General features: G+C 38.4%; 1 protein-coding gene across 1 annotated transcript in view; it reads right to left on the minus strand.

The window, feature by feature from the left end:
* Positions 1 to 18,612, minus strand: part of LOC145660480 (calcineurin subunit B type 2) — a 71,319-nt gene that overhangs the window by 25,542 nt on the left and 27,165 nt on the right. Inside the window, exons 3-4 of the mRNA XM_081725552.1 lie at positions 12,347 to 12,523; positions 6,821 to 6,942 (exon numbers count right to left, since the gene is read on the minus strand). Coding sequence (XP_081581678.1) covers positions 6,821 to 6,942; positions 12,347 to 12,523 — 299 coding nt within the window. The remainder of the gene's footprint in view (positions 1 to 6,820; positions 6,943 to 12,346; positions 12,524 to 18,612) is intronic.

The following is an 18,612-nucleotide window of genomic DNA, read 5'->3' on the forward strand; positions in this document are numbered from 1 at the left end:
AACTAAGTTACAAGAGGTTTACGTCCTATCCGAACGGCGCATCCACCAAGTCAAATTTTGGAATATCCCATTAAGTAAGCTTTCAACGTAGCTAAAGGAAAACGTATGTGAATGAGTTCTCCGTAGCAGAATGGATAAAGTCATAGTTCGATAACAACAAGCTTCGTGGTTCGAAACCCGTCTCGGAAGCTACAGATTTTTTAAATCCTTAATTCCTAAGTTCTCAAGATCTTTCTCTCCCTTCGTAATCATCTGATGCTCTAAAAAGAGTTCTCCACCTTAATTCGACAACTGCCTAATGTGATCCTCGCAGTTCGAAACCTTCCCTTCTACTGTTTCACAAAATCACAATTTTCGTCATAATACGAATGACGTCCGATCATTTCTTCCCCCAATTCTAAATCTGTGTATATAAATCATTCCTCTCTGTCTCCATACTTGAATCTCTCGCTCTCTCTCAATGTCGCCCAGGAACTCATATGGCTTGAGATCAAACCTTCGACTCTTGAAACTAGTAATGTGCTATCGTAACTCTATAGGTTTGTTGCTAAATGCAATGTCTTCTAGATTTTATTTGGGGGGAGGGGGGGTGATTCTCCGCCGACATAAAATTTTCACTTTTTATTAGTGTATTATTATTCACTTGATCAAACAATACGCATTTATGAAGCTCAAGGGAGGGGAAATTACACCCTCCTGTCCTGCCCAAATGACGCCCCTGGAACATTTGCTTGCAATTACTGAAAAGAAATTAAATGAATCATTGAATAACACTCATTTCTGTCAGTAGATATTTATAGCTCTGTGCGTGCATTACAGACTTCAGGAAGCACAAAACCTACTGCCGTTATTGGCAATTTCGATAGATTTCTTAGGGAGCATCTTACTAGCTTGCAGTCTTTAAAGAAGGGAAATAATGAAATGAAACTAAAGGTATTTATAAAGCTCGGGAACACTGTGAGACTTTTTTTTTTTTTTTTTTTTTTAATTTAGGCTCTTAAAAATATTTCAGAACAAACGAATGGAAAAGACTGTTTTAAATCTATAACGTTGTAAACTTGATTCCTGTTTCTTTTTCCGCTGAATGGAAAGAGTGTACTACGTCACACACACTGCTTTAGACATGGAGAGGTGGAGGTGGGGGAGGAGTTGGATTGAATACTAGAAGCAACTAATCGATTGAGACATATATTTCTGGATGCATAAGAAAACGGGGCAAGAGCTTATTATTAATTTGGACTTAGAATTTGTGTAACGATTTCTATGCTGCGAACTGTACTTCAATATTTAGGAACATAGGATCAAATGAAGGTAACAAGGTTCTACAAAAAACATCAAATTTGTCTGAAACCACAGAGGGTACAGGGCTAAAATTTGGTGCATGATCATCTATCATAGGGGAATACATGTACACCAAGTTTTATCAAATTCTGAGACGACGTTTCTTTTCTTCTTTTTTTCCCTGAAATTTGGTTGATTTCACATGGAATGGCTCATGACGATTACAGAATATGTTCCACATGGTGTCCTTCCATTTGGTTGGTTAACGTGGTGGCGTCTACCCAGAACCCCGACGTCCAATCCAACACCCGGAAAACTGCTGAGTCAGTCAAGCCCGAACACCAATATCATGTTGGGTTTGTGATTTATCGTACTGAAAATAAAGAGGTAACGTGTCCTGTTCATTTAACACCAAACACATAACTACTTCATCCAAAATCTGCAGATAGATAGGTGCGGTTACCGAGTCTTTGATTAAATTGGCCGGGTAATGTTACGTTCTCCAAATTCCGCACAATAAAGTCACTCTTTTCGACCCTTGTACCTTACAAGGATTCGTTCATATCGTGTTGTAAGGAGACCAGTATCGTGCATTTTGCTTCATAACCTATCAACCCCTTAAGAATTAGCCATCACTAAACAGTAATTAACTTGCAGGCAATTTCGGGATCAGTGTCTTACGGTGCTAACACTTATTCACAGAACTGAACCTACGATCTGGGTCTCTTCCACCAGATGTTTCAGTTGCTATCTGAATAGAGCCAATAATGTTTGTTTACGATCCTGTGGACAGAGCCTGCTTCAAGGAATATGATGTTCTAGGGAATCGGCAAGTACCTTGTCTGGACTCTTGACTATTGCAGCTAAAAACATATGTACCCTGAACATGGCCAGAACTGTTTTTATCTTCTATCAATTCTGTGGCTTGAAGTTGCAACTACTGCCAGACTGGTTTCTCATCAAATTCTCGTTCATTGAAAGTCCTGAAAACTTTCATTCAAGTACGATCGCCAGCTAATAAAACTGTCTATATCCTCTTGGGATGTCGCTGAAACATCAAGACAAATCCGCAAACATAGAAACAAAATTTTTCATGAACTACACGTGTTACACGAAGTATTATTTTACTTCTAACCTATCAGGGTATTTCAAAATTGACTTCAACAAATTCTAGTGTTTCTGAACAAATTCTAGTGTTTCTGAACAAATTCTAGCTCTAAAATATACACCACATGACCCTAGCCTCATAAAAAAAGCTCGAGTTCAATCCAAAATGACGGACGAATCTCGTTGTCCATTCAAAAAATTTCCTTCCTATAATTATTATATTTAAACCTTCTCTACACTCCGTGTATCATATTGCCCGTCCTGATTTTTTAGACACCTGTATAACATTCGTATACTGAATATTTCATACTCTAATTCATTTCTTGAACTTCAATGTGAACAGAAAGCTATGAAGTAGTATTAAACGAGGTTTTTTAAGTGGTAGAGAAAACGTAAAATTATTTCGAAAGACGTGCTCTTACTCGAAAAATTAAATGAAATACTTTAATTAAATGTCCCACAATTATATCCTTTAGAGATGGATGATTAATAATCGTCCCATGATTATACCATTTAGAGACTGACGATCTATGCAAACCCTTGCACCACAAATGACTAATGACCGTCCTAAATGCCGATTATTTTGTAACTTGTACTTCTCTTTGTAATAATTTAAAATAACTTAATTTCAAATAATTTCACGCGACTCTAAACAAAATACACATTCTAAACTATGACACTTAAGATTGCTGAGTTACTCATATAGAAACTTACGCCGATATATGGATACTTTTATTGTTTATTTTAGTGTAATGCCCTTTTCAGTACTGAAGATGTATGAGAAATGTCGCGATATGTAGCCTTACCCTGGAAGTCTTGAAAATAAAATTTCTAGTTTCGTGTCCCACAATTATATCCTTTAGGCTAAAGGAAATGTATGATAAATGGAAGCGATTGTGAAAGAATTTGTGAAGTGATAATGTGGGAGGAAACAGGAAAATTCCGAGAAAATTCACACAAACTTTTGCTTCACAGGTAAGCTACCATGCCTCAGTGAAGTCTTCGACTTACAAGATGTTTAGCTTACCAAAAAAAAAAAAAAAAAAAAAAAAAAAAAAAAAAAAAAATGCACATAGCAAAATGAAGACAAGATATGAAGAATACATTATAATCATTCAAAATAAGTTGTCTTTACGTAGACTAGAATTAACTGAAGATGCTTTGTTTCTTCGGCCATGAACTTTTGACCCTATCTTGACGTTGTCAGGATTGGACTCTGGACCCGTCTCTTTTTCTTTCCCCTAGGATATATATATATATATATATATATATATATATATATATATACACGAGATGTGGCAATTAAATAACGAGACTGTCCACCTCCTGTCGCGCAGGATCGTGGGGAGGAGGTAGCTAATGATGTGTTGTTGGTCTTGAACCTTCATGAGCAGCCACTGTTTGTTTTCATGATTCTGAAAGCTTTTCTTTTCTTTGCAGGCTTGCATGAAGAGGACAGTGTTCTGTAGTAGTGCCAGAATCATGGTGAACAGTAAAGTTGAGCAGTGCATTTAAAAAAAATGAAATGAAATTTTTGAGTTTTACGTCCCACGGTTATGCCGGTTAGGCTAAAGGAGACGGTGATGATGAGAGATGAATGAAATGGTGGAATGAAGAAAGTGGGAGGAAACGGGAGAACCCCGAGAAAACCCACGCACACGGTGTTTGTCCATCACAAAGTTCACTTGGCGGGAGCAGGGTTTGAACCCGAAACCCCAAGCACCAGAGGTTAACGCTCTACCACTGAGCCACCGCGGCCCCCAGCAGTGCATTAACATCAAATTTCTGGTAAAATTAAAAAACACCGTCGGAATGTTATGCAATGTTAAAAGAGGTGAATGGTGATAATGCTATGTCACGTGCGCGAATTTTCGAATGGCACAAACTATTTTCAGAAGGTAGGGAGGAGATTGAAGATGATGAACGACCCGGCCGCCCTTTGAGTTTAAGAACGGACGAAAATGTTCCAAAAATTAATGAATTTGTGCCGAAAGACAGACGTCTGAGCATTCGGATGATCGCAGACATGGCGAACATTAACAAAGAGATAGTAAGACAATTTAAACATGACAAAAGTTTGTACAAAAACTCCCGAAAAACCTCTCTCAAGAACAAAAACACATTCGAAAGACTATTTGTTGTGACGTCATGGAACGACTCAAAGCAGAACCAGACTTGCTAACACGTGTCACCACATGTGATGAAACATGGATTTTCCAGTATGACCCCGAGCCCGAGCATGGGACTAAGCGTCAATCAATGCATTGGAAGACTCCCACAAAGCCAAGAATGAAAAAAGCACGAATGAGCAAGTCGAAAGTGAGGGCAATGTTCATAGTTTTTTTTTTCTTTCTTCGAAATCAGGGGTATCATCATGACTGAATGGGTGCCTCAGGATCAAACGGTGAATCAGACCTACTACAAAGAAGTCCTAATCAAACTGAGGGAAAGAATAAGGAAGAAGAGACCTGACTTGTGGTAGAACGATGCATGGATCCTCCACCAAGACAATGCGCCTGGCCATAATGCTCTTTCTGTGAAGCAGTTTTTAGCAGCCAAGCGCATTCCTGTGCTCGACCATCCTCCGTATTCCCCAGACCCGGCTCCCTGTGACTTTTATCTATTCCCAAAAGTGAAAAGTGCATTGAAGGGAACACATTTTCAGTCTGTGGAAGGGGTGAAACAAAAATGGCAGAGTTGTTGAACAGTGTGACATCTGATCTACAGCATTGCTTTGAACAATGGAAGGCACGAATGCAGCGGTGTATTGATAGGGGAGGGGAGTATATTGAAGGGGATAACAGTCAATTGAAACTTTCTTTGCAATACATCACATTTATGACACCAGTCTCGTTATTTAATTGACACAATATATATATATGCAGAGTGTTTCAAAAACAACGTTTGGGAGGTGATTCCTGACACCAAGATAAGACAAAGAGTATAGACCAATCTGGGTGCACAAATGCTTCCTTTCGGAGTTATATTCTGCCGAAAACAAGAAAAAAAAAATGAAATTTAAAGGTTGATAGCTCCAAAACTATGGGACCTACCGTAGTCGGGTCAAGACTTCACTTAGGAACTAGTATGTACCCTATCCAAAAATACATGTTTAGAATCCTAAGATACTGATGCAACAATTTTTATAGAGGGAGTTTGGCTACAGGCATATAATCTGAAGTACTCACCAACTACCTCTATAACACTTGTTGCGGAAGTACCGCAGGATTCTGAAACTTGGATATTTGGACAGGGCACATACTAGTTCCTAAGTGAAATCTTGACCCGACTACGGTAGGTCCCATAGTTTTGGAGCTATGGGCCTTCAAAGTTCATTTCTTCAGGTTTTCGGCAGCCTATAACTCCGAAAGGAAGCATTTGTGCACCCAGGTTGGTCTATACTTTTTGTCTTATCTTGGTGTTTTGAAACACTCTCTCTCTCTCTCTCTCTCTCTGTATATATATATATATATATATATATAAATATAAAGTTGGTTACTGAATGTTGATATTAACCTGAATGATTTGCCTTTTTCATGTATTTTTAACCTACATAACCCCTAAGCCTCGACGAACAGTACCCGCGTGCAGGAAGTACTTGAAATATAGACTAAAAAACATAAAAATGGAACATTATTTACATTAGTTTTAATTATATATGTACATAATCTACAATATTATTAGCATTTAATGGGAAAAATACCCCAAAGATGAAAAAGAACACAAATAAATAAATAAAATAAATCTGTAGTCCTAGAAAATGATGATGCACGATAACCTGACCACTCATTACGGTGAAACTGAAAGGGACGCTATCATTAAGCTCTTCAAAATGACATTTGAAGGAAGACAGTACATATCCCAAAATGAAGCAACTCTACGACTTCATAATAAAAAAAGTAATATACGTAAATCGATAGAACATTTGTCGCCAATAACACTAATAATAATAATAATACCAGTTTTTATTCTACATGAGTAAATTGTATTTATTACTGTCTGTCTTCTCTTAACGGTGACACACATACTCTTAATAGTTACAGATACTCCTAACACTAATTATTTAAAAAAAAAAAAAATGAAAAGGTTATTGTTAAACTTAACTAAAAAAAATTGTGCAAAATTGTATTTATGTTAACTGTAACCTTGTCATGTCTATTCAAAAATTACTAAAAAATTTACCTACAAAAAGCAAAATGAATTTGTAAATTTTTCCAAAATGTGCAGTTGTGATCAAAAAGCTTCGGGCACTAAGCTTTGTTTTAAAAGATTATTACGGAAGTATACGTAATTTCTACAAAGAGATCAAATTATGATTTTCTAATAGTTTTGAAAGCACATTAACTTAACAATTTGATTTATTCTGTCACTTGTCTGCTTTGGCATTATTTCAGCTATGCAATATGTGAAATAACTAATGTAAATATAATACCTGAAACAGTTCCCCATTTGAGATGTATCCATCGTTATCCATGTCGTAAATTCTAAATGCAAACCTCAGTTTGGACTCTTTGTCCCCTTTTACGCTGAACTGTGATACTCCTTGGATAAACTCTGAAATAAGTTATATTATTAAATATATGCACTGACATTGTTTAAAAAGAAAGATATTCATATTCAAAACAGCATAAAATAGTTTGCCCGTGATTCAATCTATACCTGATTCCCGGTTTATATCCAAACTAGCTGTCAAATTTCTTTACTTTTACATAATTAAAATGAATTACTTAGCTAGAATTAACCTTTTAGACACTAATGTTCCCATCTGGGAACATCATGCACTTTCGAATATATAGCTATACTAATGAAATACAGTTGCATTTTTTGACACGCTTCTTTCAGATTAAACGTGATAAGATGTTTTGGAAGAATTACCGCTTCGTAAATAATTATAATAGGTCGAATAAAAAATTCTAAACTTCTGTTTCATATTCATTTTCCACATGAGTGCTCAGGCTTATTTGTAATTTTCTTTTATAAAGACTAAACTCTATGTCAGTAGCGTTTCTGGTTGGTTTTTAAGACCAACCTTTTGATCCAATGCAAATCTACACCAATATTACAAACATAAAATGACCGAGAGATCGAAATTTTACGATGTTCCCATTTGGGAACATTGGCGTGATCCGTTAAGATTTTATTTGTGCAATATTGAGAAAAACAAAAACATTGTTTGGAAAAAGTGTGGACTGGCAACACTAAGTGGAAGTAAACTGTGGTTTGCATTGCCAGATGTGTTAGGTGGTGGCACATTGCTGAGGTTTTCGAATTTCCTGCGTACATTGCAAACACATTATTATGAAACGATTTTTAACATTACAAGAAGTTCGTGAATATTTTGAGACGCTTTCAGACATATCTGATGCTGAAGTGTGTATTATTCCCCCTGATCTAACGGACGAGGAGCATATAGATGATGCAGATTTGATTCCTATTGAGCCGAATGATGTTTGTGGTGAGCTAGAAATTATAATCAGTACCGGTAAATCTGAATTAGATTGTGCTACCATTGACAAAACGCCGAACGTGGCGCAAACTGAGCGTTTGAGTGCTAGTACACAGGTCAGAAAAGAAAATTTACGTAGATGGAAGAAAATCATTACGTTCGATTCACAGCTGGAGACGGAACCAATTGTGCCTTTGTGTGAAAGACATCCTGAACTAGTTTCGTTGAACAGTATTAAGTTCTTCAGAACAATTCTTCCTCTTGAATATTTTGAACATTTGTCAGCCATGACCGTACTATATGCCTTGCAGAAAGGACATTCTTTGGAAGTAGGTACTGAAGACATTTCCCAATTTTGTGGATTGTTACTTTTGAGTGGATATCACAGTATCCCCAAAGAAGACATGTATTGGAGTATTGCAGAAGGCACGTCTGTTCCCATTGTGCCCAAAATTATGTCTTGTGGCCGTTTTCCACAGGTAAAACGATTTTTCCATGTGATGGATAACGCTATAATGAAACCTGAAGATAAACTTTCAAGATTTCACCTATATACAATGAACTTCCAAAAAATCTTTGCCAGTTTGGTGTATTTCATGAGATGTTAAGTACTGATGAATCAATGGTTCCCTATTATGGCCATCGTTTTTGTAAAATGTTCATTCGAGGCAAACCCATAAGGTTCGGATATAAAATTTGGATGATATGTTCATCAAATGGGTATGCCTATCACTTGGAAATCTACAGTGGAAAGAAAGGTGAAGGTGAAGGTGAATCAAGAGAACCAATTTGATCAGCAGTAGTGAAGCGTATGATAAGTATTTTGTCAAATCCAAAGCAGCATGAGGTCTATTTTGATATTTTTTTCACTCCCTATGATCTCGTAAACGAACTGAGATTATTGCACGTGAAAGCAATAGGCACAATTAGGGAAAATTGAACCAAACAATGCCCTTTGACAAGTTCGAAAGAGATGTCGAAAAAGGATAGGGCAATTTTGACTACCGCTGTGATGGGAACGTGTATGTATGCAAATGGAATGACAATGCAGTTGTGACGGTTGCTTCTAACTTCCCTATACACGAACCTGTCTCTACTGTCAGAAGGTTCTCCAGATCTAAGCACGAAATAATCCAAATCCCGCAGCAGGAGGTGTTGATCTTCTTGACCGAGAACTAGGTAGCTATCGTCCACAGTTACGAAGTAAAAAGTGGTGGTGGAATTTGTTCAACAACAAACTAAATATTCCAGTAGTGGCATCATGGCTTTTACATTCAGAAATAAATAAGAAAACACAAGGTGGTATGACGCATCTTCAGTTCCGGAGAGAAATTATACTGGCGTTGCTGCACAGCAAACCCGTGATTGTTATCCGACCCGGCCCCCGAGCTCATCAAAGATCATCCTCATGTAATCAAGTTGGTGGTCACTATCTGATATCAGCACCGAAACAGGGATGGTGTGTTGTGTGTCAGAAAAATACAAGAAAGCAATGCCAGGACTGTGAGAAAAGGCTTCATCAGGAGTGTTTCCCATTGTACCATTGAAGATCTACCGTAGATGTTTGAACAGTGAACTGTACTAATTAATGTTTGAAGAACGCCAAATGCCTTGTACTCTGTCAATTTTGAAATTCAAGAAGACTAAAAATATAGTGTCAATTGTAATATTCAATTTAATAGTGATATTATAATATATCCTAGGTGCATCAAATAAAACTTTATTTTCTTAGTTATATATAGAATGTTCACTTAAAACGCCAATGTTTCCAAACGAGAATATACCTAAATAGGAATAAAATGACCCATTCTATGACACATAAAAAATGTAGTTCAATGACAAAGCAATTCGGCGTCTAAAAGATTAAGATGATTCATATAAAGCCCAAAGTCAGATGATCGGCACTGAAAATAAAAGCAGAAGCTTTATTAAAAAACACGTAACCAGAAACAATGGGACTTGGTAGTTTGCGGATACATGATTTTTTCGGATAATTGAATATAACCTATTGTATATCTTACTGTTGACCACTGTTTCCAATTTCTCTAGCAATTCAAGTTGTAATTTAAGAGTACGAGCATTCCTCTTGCCTTTTGTGGTAATAGCCATAGCGGCATCACGTGAACGAAGATATTAAAATGTATTATGTAAACTCAGTACAGCAGCGTAACTTCCTGCGAACTAAGTTTGTTGGCGGGAGTTTCTCCGGCCGCGTAACATATGAGAGAACTCACGTAATCTCTTTTAGCCAATGTGCCGCTTACAGTAAGCTATTGTGTGAAGCATTTGTTCTGGATTGCCTGCCCGAGACAAATAAAAAATAAATAAATAAATAAAACGGGTCTTGTTTGCACATTCCCGGTTACAAGACATCTTATTGTCCCGATAAATCGCATAAATTATTTATTTCATATTACATTTTATTTTATCAGAAGTCCAACACTGAAATTTCACAACTCTTATTCTACAAAGGCATTTTAGATGAACTAATAGTTTGTTTAAACTGAGTGAGTAGTCATTTTCTAGACATAGTTAATTGAGACTGGATGAAATGGGTTTAATATAATTTTTGCAAATACTGTTTCACTATTTTATTTTAAATTTTAATTTGTAGTTCTAGGTTAGTCCCAACACAACAGCCTATCACATGATTACAGATCAGACGTATTAGCTCCCTTTAACACTAAGTTCCTTTCGATTAAACTTTTGCTCTATGATGCTTACGTAGGCAAACTTAGGGTGATTACATATGCCTTGCATTTAGTCTCGTACAATTTCTTCTATGGGCATGGCAATATTACTGTGTTTGGGATTGTGATGTAGTCTTAGTCTTAGTAGACTGCCTGCCAACTGGAAGCACAACTAACACGGACTATTATAAATTTTTGTCTGGGCTCGTCTCGCCAAACAAAGACTATTTTCAGTGAATTTTCGATGGGATTATTTGCAAATTCTAACTTTTACGTAGTGTGGCATTCCAAATTGTGAATGATGTAAAACGAGCTCCAAATGATAAAAGACACCGGAAAGACTTTATTTGAAGAAGGCCGTACGAAGCTAGTTTCAAGCTAGGACAAATGCATACAATTAAGTACACATTATAATGAAAAACTACAATGTAGATAATACAGATGAAAACTCATTATCATCATACGTATTCTGTCATTATTGGCAGGCCACTTCCCGCAACTGAGAAACTTCCATCCACCTTTAGGCCTATGTCTTCACGTACGATTTTTCTGTTATGTTACCGTTCAACAACTGTAGCCTCCTTTGCCTCCTCCTGTTTCCTTCCACCATACCCTCTAGCACGTCACTCATACAGTTTTTTTTCTCAGCCAATGTTCAAACCAGTTCTCTTCCTTTTTTGTAATTGTTCTTTTCTTCCTTACTATTACTAACACCTTCTCATTCGTTTTCCGTCCGACGTAATTTTTGTGACGAACACTGACACACAGGCTACGTCTGCAAAAGTTCGGAACATAAGAACTAAACCAGATGTGGAATGCGATGCCCAAACAACTCACATAAAGCGACCAGAGCCGGCACCTCGCGTGTTAGTGTACTTACGCGCGAAATTGTATATTATCTTTGTATATTGTCGTATAGGCATAATTTTTTTTCTGAAAGCTACCCGAATACTTTTAGTTACAATAATAATTTTCCGAAACATGTACTTTTTATTCCTTATATCTTATAAACTACTGATCCTACGAAAAAATGTAAAGTATATTTTTGTAGGAAACTTAATGTAGTTTGATTTTGTACTTGAAATGTTTTTAGCTACCGTACACCTTATACTTTGAGATATTTAACAAAAATTTAAACTTTAAATCCCTCATCCACCGCCCTCCGGCCCCATCCTCATGGATTTGTAGTGTGTCGTTTGGGGTACTCCCCCCCTCATAACTGTGCCGAATTCCAAAATTATACGGTTTATTTTTTTTCTAATCAGTGCTTTATGGCCTATATATCGACGTACTTCGTAAATTTAGAGTAGTAAACCCTGCCAGTACTGAAATATCTAAAGTGTCATTTAATGTGCTATTTATATTTTATGGTATATATTGCTTCCAAAGCCATCGCAAAATAAATCTTACGTTAAAGATAACTCATTTAACTACGTACCTTAAAAAAAACAACATTTGAAGTCAAAAGATACTATATGACCTTGCTATAAGATGCTTGACACTAACATAAAACTATATTTAATGAAGACATCTTCAGAACAAGCCCAAAATCAAGGTTTTACTTCACAACTAAAGCTATGACTTACGCTTAATTTGTATTAGTAGCTTCGCTATATGAACATTGTATATTTCAGAACGACAGTCCCATATTCTCTAACATTTCATCAAATTCAGTGAAAACATTGGTTGGCTGAATTGAAAAGAGATGTTGATTCGGCATAGACTAGCCCATGATAGATTGTACAGTCACAGAATACAAGATCAAAGTATTATTTTTACCTTTATTTTCTACTTCAGAGTATTATCAGAGTATTATTTTTACCTTTAAAATCTACTTCACCATTCCCGTCAGCATCAAATATATCAATCACGCGCTGTACTAATGGATTTTGCTGTAGTTCCGGCAGCGACATAAATTCATCAATACTCAGAGAGCCTGAATTGTCCAAGTCGAGTTTTCGAAAGCGTTTTCCCAACCTTCTAATCTCATCTGCGTCAACTGCAAAAAAGAGAATACATATATATATATATATATATATATATATATAAAAACAATATGTGATGCAAATAATATTCAATGAGATATTACAAATACAATAAAATGGATTACTCGGAAAATGAATTGAGCAAGCCTTCTATTTAGGTGTCCCATGGTTATGTTCTGTAACCTAAAGGAGATGTATGATGATCAACTCAAGTGAATGGTGATAAATGGAGTAAATAAACAGGAATAGTTCAAGAATTGCGTGGACATCTCGTCTAGGGTTCAGAACTGTTGTCTTTTTAAATTGTCCAACGAACGGAACAAAATTGTAACCTGACGAAAGAATGTCACATTCAAAATATCCAAAGAAATTCTTGCCATTTTTGACGTCCTATTTAATAAAGATCTTTCAAAGAAGGAACTAAATTGCGTACGCGCCGGAAAAACGATGGGGAATTAGTGTGACTACTGACCTATGTCACTACAGGCACGATGTGTACATAGCTCGTTCAATATCGAAGAAAACTGGAGGTATCGAAGCAGCTCGTTTATCATTGTCTCCTGTATGACTTTCAGGTGAACCTATCACCAGCTGCATCAAATCGTTGAATACGTCAGGCGTGTTGTAAACGAACGCCCCGCCAGCCATTGGTTCCAGAAATTCAAGTGGGGAGATCTGACTCTTTGTGATGAATCCCGCAGTGGCAGACCTTAAGCGTTGGATGATGAGGCCCTACAGACAGCTATGGAGAACAGTAGTCAAACTTTGCTTGCACAGCATAGGAAAAGTGTACAAATTGCAAGTGGGTACCCTACATATCTTCTTGGTAGCTAACGAGGAACAACGAGTGACCGCCTGTTTGTCGTTCATGTCGCGGCACCGCAACACACCCATACGTAGTTCAGCGCTGACTGACAAAAAGTGATCCAGTATGACACTCCTAAGAATACCAGACATTGGTTGTTACCACGTGACGCTATGCTTACCACCTCAAGACCACTTCTGCACCCACGCACAATCATGATCTGTGTCTGGTGGTAGTCGCCGAATGGTGAATTACGAGCTTCTACTACTTAGCCACACCATCACTGCGGACGTGTACTTACAGAAATTAGAATGGGTGCAACATGCATTGCAGCAGACAGGGTTGGTTAATTGTAAATGTATGCTGCACCTCCACGACTATCCCACGTAGCAAGAGCGACTTGGCTGGGAGATGTCCCATTCATCATACTCCCCAGACCTAGCGCCATCAGATAACCACCTGTTCCATCCCCTAGGCATCACCTCTGGTGGAAATCCTTCGATAATATGCAAACATGCGACAGCACTCATGGACTTCTTTGCGTTCAAGATCCCCGAGTTTCATCCAGGGCAATACGCAGCTACAGGAACATTATGGTAGTGTGTGCTGAATACTGATGGAGAGTACTTCGAGACCTAACGCTGAGCAGTATGTCTGTCTGTTTCTAATAGTCATGAACGCAAGAACTTTTTTGGTTACCATGTTTATTACAGTTTCCAGTCAAGTCCGTTAATGGTGTTACGAGTAGCGTCAGCAGCATGTGATTTCGTGTTGTCCTGAAGCAAAACAATGTATTTCCCGTTCAGATGTACTAGTTCTACAGTCTTCCATTATTATCCACATTCTACTTGTTTCGCATACACAATTGTATCGATCATCAGACTGCACAACACACGATATCCCCAAATCACCAAATACAATTTTTATTGATGTAGTTGTGGTCTTTGATGTTCGGAAATGATTTCATGTGATGCCAATTATTGCTGAAGGCGCCATAGAGTATTGTAAAGAACCTGTTCAGAAACTGATGCTCCCAATAACACGGAAACAAGATATTTGCTCGTGTCACTATTTAGCCCGCAGTCAACTTACGTAAGCTCTATCGTCCCACTTTGCAGGATTTCCCAAGGTGGCAATAATAATGAAGAATGCTTTTTGCATGCAATTGAATGCTTCTCCTCATGCCTCACATATTTAACTATTATCGACTTAACTAGCAACTTTGCGGACCTACGGCTTGTGTACATGGTCCGCTTCGACGAATTAATCTTCATTCTTAATTTTGTTAAATCACACTGTACTGTGTATTTAGACCTACATCATCCCATCCGAATGATTGGCATATTTTTATTCCTGCTCCAGTAGCGTTTGTTCCCAGTTCGTAAAAACATATAGACCCGTATTCTTACTATACTGGAAACGGAAGGGTGACAAGAGATCTCTAAAATTAGCTCCTACACAAAAAGCTGCCAAACTGAGAGAATGTGGAACGTGCTCAGCACTGCAAGGGAATTCAATCTGGGACCACATCGGTACAGCAATCTAAACTTGTGGTCAACACAAGCTTTCAGTGAAGTAGTTTCAGTAGCTCCAAATCACTAACCATAAGTAATTCCAAGTAGTGTTGAAATTCCATCATTATGAAAGAGTTTCCTACTACAGAACCTGGTTTTTAACATTTACCTGGACATGATTAAAATTATTAATACTTTGAAGTAACAAATAGTTAATATATACATAATGCATGCTCAAAATACGCAATGATCTTAAGTTATAGAAACGAACAAAGGGCTGCAACATTTTCTGTAACAAGCAGTGCGGTTTAATGATGCGTGCAAGCAAATAATCCCACATTTTAAAAATTACCCTTTATGTAGAACCAAGTATGTAGTTACGATTTGATCAAAGAACTACAATATATATATATATATATATATATATATATATATATATACAGATGGTGATCAGAAAAATGGAAACACCTGTAGTTGGCAACACGTCAGATGAAAGGGTTGGCAGTGGTATCGTGGCGCCCGCAGCGCTGGACCGCTGGTGGTGGGATCTTAGGTCGGTCTCCACACTACGTCAGGCGCAGTGGAACAGCAGTGTCCAGTGGCTGCAGCAGACGGAGGTAGTGTAAAATGGGAGACCTCTCAGATTTTCAAAGAGGGCAAATTGTTGGTGCGCGGTTATGTGGAGTGAGTGTGGCGGCAGTGGCTACTGTGTTAGGTGTGTCGCGTGGGACAGTGTCGAAGGTGATGATGGCCTACACAACACACGGAAAAACCACATCGGGGAAGCGGAACAGTGGGCGGAAGAAAATCATGAGTGACAGGTCACGCCGGGTATTAAAGCGCATAGTCACGCAGAACCGTCGTGCCACTGCGGAACAAGTGACGGAGGAACTCAATCAGCACCTCCCCCACCCTATTTCCACAATCACAGTCCGCCGCGAATTACATGACATGAACTTACGGGGCCGTGTTGCACGGGCCAAACCGCTCATCAGGGACCATAACGCTTTCGCACGCCGCAAATGGTGCCGCGACCATGCAACTTCGACCGTTGAGGACTGGAAACGTGGGATATGGTCGGATGAGTCATCCTCCACCCTATTCCCAACCACGGGCCGTGTTTGTGTGTGGAGAACGCGCAAAGAAGCTTATGATCTGCAGTGTCTCCGCCCAACTGTGAAAAATGGCGGCGGCTCGGTGATGCTGTGGGCCGCTATATCATGGTTTTCATTGGGTCCTGTGGTCACACGTAGCGGACGAATCACTACCAACGATTATGTCGCAATTGGAGACCACTTGCATCCAAATGGTCCAGATGTTGTTCCCGGACAATGACGCCATCTTCCAGGATGATAATGCACCCATTCACACAGCTGGCGTTGTTGCAGCGTGGTTTGAGGAACATCAAGATGAAGTTCAACACCTCCCCTGGCCCGCCCAATCCCCAGATCTCAACATAATTGAACATCTGTGGTCCGTCTTGGAAACACGACTCCGGCGACGATTTCCACCTCCATCCTCTCTCACAGAACTGGCTGATGCCCTGAACGAGGAATGGTGTAAAATTCCACTTGCTACCATTCACGACCTCTATGCCTCCATCCCACGTCGCATCAAGGCTGTTCTGAAGGCGAAAGGTGGCCCGATACCATATTAATCTGGTAAGTTGCAATTTCGTTCAGGTGTTTCCATTTTTCTGATCACCATATATATATATATATATATAATAGTTTGTTTTCTGCTGTACATGTGCAATATGACGTCCTGTGCGAAGGAAATTCAGTGTCTGTTCACCTGCGTGTTATTTTTGATTACATTGAGGTGGCAGTCCATTAAATAGTTAAGCAAGACAAATTACTTAAACGTATATTCATACTTACGATTTGCCGATCCCTGTAAGAGTGAGAGTGCTGTTCTTAGCCTTACTGCTGGTAAATTACTTGTCAGTGAGCGTGAAAAACGAATTCTTGGAAGAAGGGAAAGTGTCGACACCCACAAACACACGAGACGGTGTGAAAAATAAAGGTGCACGATTGGAAAAAGTTGATGATTTTACAAAGCGTGTCATTCGTCAGAAACTGCATAAATCTTGATGCAATGCAAGCAACAAGGCTACCATGGTGAAAGAAATATCGGCTGAAATCAACAGTGATCCTCATTTAGTAAAAATGGCTTTTAAGTTTTAAAATAAAATTTGTATCGCCTCTCTTCACAAATCAATGTGAACGACAGAAATAGTAGAAGCTCTCACTCTTGAACTTCCTTGGTTATATAGTTAGCGTACGCGCTTTCAGTGTGGGAGACCAAGCTTCGATTCCCTCTGAGAACCCATGTTAAGCTTTAGGTACACGCATAATTTATCCTCAATGCTGAAAGGAACTCGGATCCAACCAAGCAACTACGCATTTTTAAATGAACACACAGCAGAAGCACAAGGAACAACACAATGTACTTTATTAAGATCCTATTTTCTATCAATAATTTGCATCTTTAAATTTCACTATTTACCACGAGGTTTCTCATAAATTTATTAAAAGACAGAGGTTTTCATCGTACAATTTGCTGATCGCCACGCAACGTAAAAAGACAATGAGCAATTATAACTGCTATGCTTATTATCTCAAATTAAGACGCACGTGTTGCGTTGCGTTAACGGAAACTCTACTGAATAAGGTCCAGAGAGACAACGAAGTTTTTTTTAAGATCTGAGATTCGTACGCACTTTTATTCTCTTCCATTCTGTACGGGGGCACGATGTCTCAGTAGTAATTTCTGATTGGGGTCAGAAAGTGTATAAATTTTGCTGTAATGGAAGGAACAATTTTGCTGTCAGCTGTACTCGCGCATGAATACAATACTTTCCTTCTGATTGTGAGTGGGCCAGTGCTTACGTCACTGCAAACTTAGGTTAGCCACGAGATTAATAAACAAGGTTGGTGATGACACCCAATTCGTTATTAGTAAAGATCCAAGAGACGCAAATAGCAGAGTAAAGGTAAGGTTCTACTGTACCTCAACTATGATGCATTCATAGACTCCTTTGATGAGTTGTTAAGGTGAGAGACAATCCTACAAGTTTCAATGGTAATCACGTGATGATCCGCGTCCAGTCCCACAGGGACTCGAGCCTGGGATTCTAGTATAAATATCATGACTTTCCTTCTCTGGAACATGAAGGATTTAGGCTCTTTCAGAATAAGAGATAGTGACAGTTGGTCCTTGGAGGTATGACATACAGTTGATAGTAAGGCTATGGCTAGCCTTACGTCTTTGATAAAGAAACTCTTATGGAATCAAGTTAGCGTTCCACTCATGGTCCTCTGTCGGATTTGTGTGTCGAGGGGCTTTGTTTGACGTTTCCTTGCTGTTTCTTCCGTGTTGTACACACGTGCTGGCTACCTCAATTAAAAGTTATGAGTCGACAACAGGAAATGAATTATGCTGAAAGAATCATGGCTGAGATTGTATCCAGTAAACATTGTATGGAATTCCCATGCTTGATAACAGTACGGACCACAGTCAGCAGGCTAAGGAAAAAACACTAAGATGCTGCCTTTATTTTTTATTCCTTTTTTGTTTCTCCAATATCAGCATCGCCTCGAAGTGAGAGATGTAGGAAGAATGTACTGTCACAAATGAACTCGACACAATTTTTTTCAGATACCTAATAAGCAACAAAAAACTGTTTAAATCTTGCCAATATAACGTGACAAGAAATTTGACGCAGAACTCCAAAATGACACGCATAGTGTAAATAGTGTTAGAAAAAGAAAAGAAAGTATTA

The sequence above is a fragment of the Thermobia domestica genome, chromosome 9 (assembly GCF_964235325.1).
Source record: "Thermobia domestica chromosome 9, izTheDome1.hap1.1, whole genome shotgun sequence".
Classification (NCBI taxonomy): Eukaryota; Metazoa; Arthropoda; class Insecta; order Zygentoma; family Lepismatidae; genus Thermobia; species Thermobia domestica.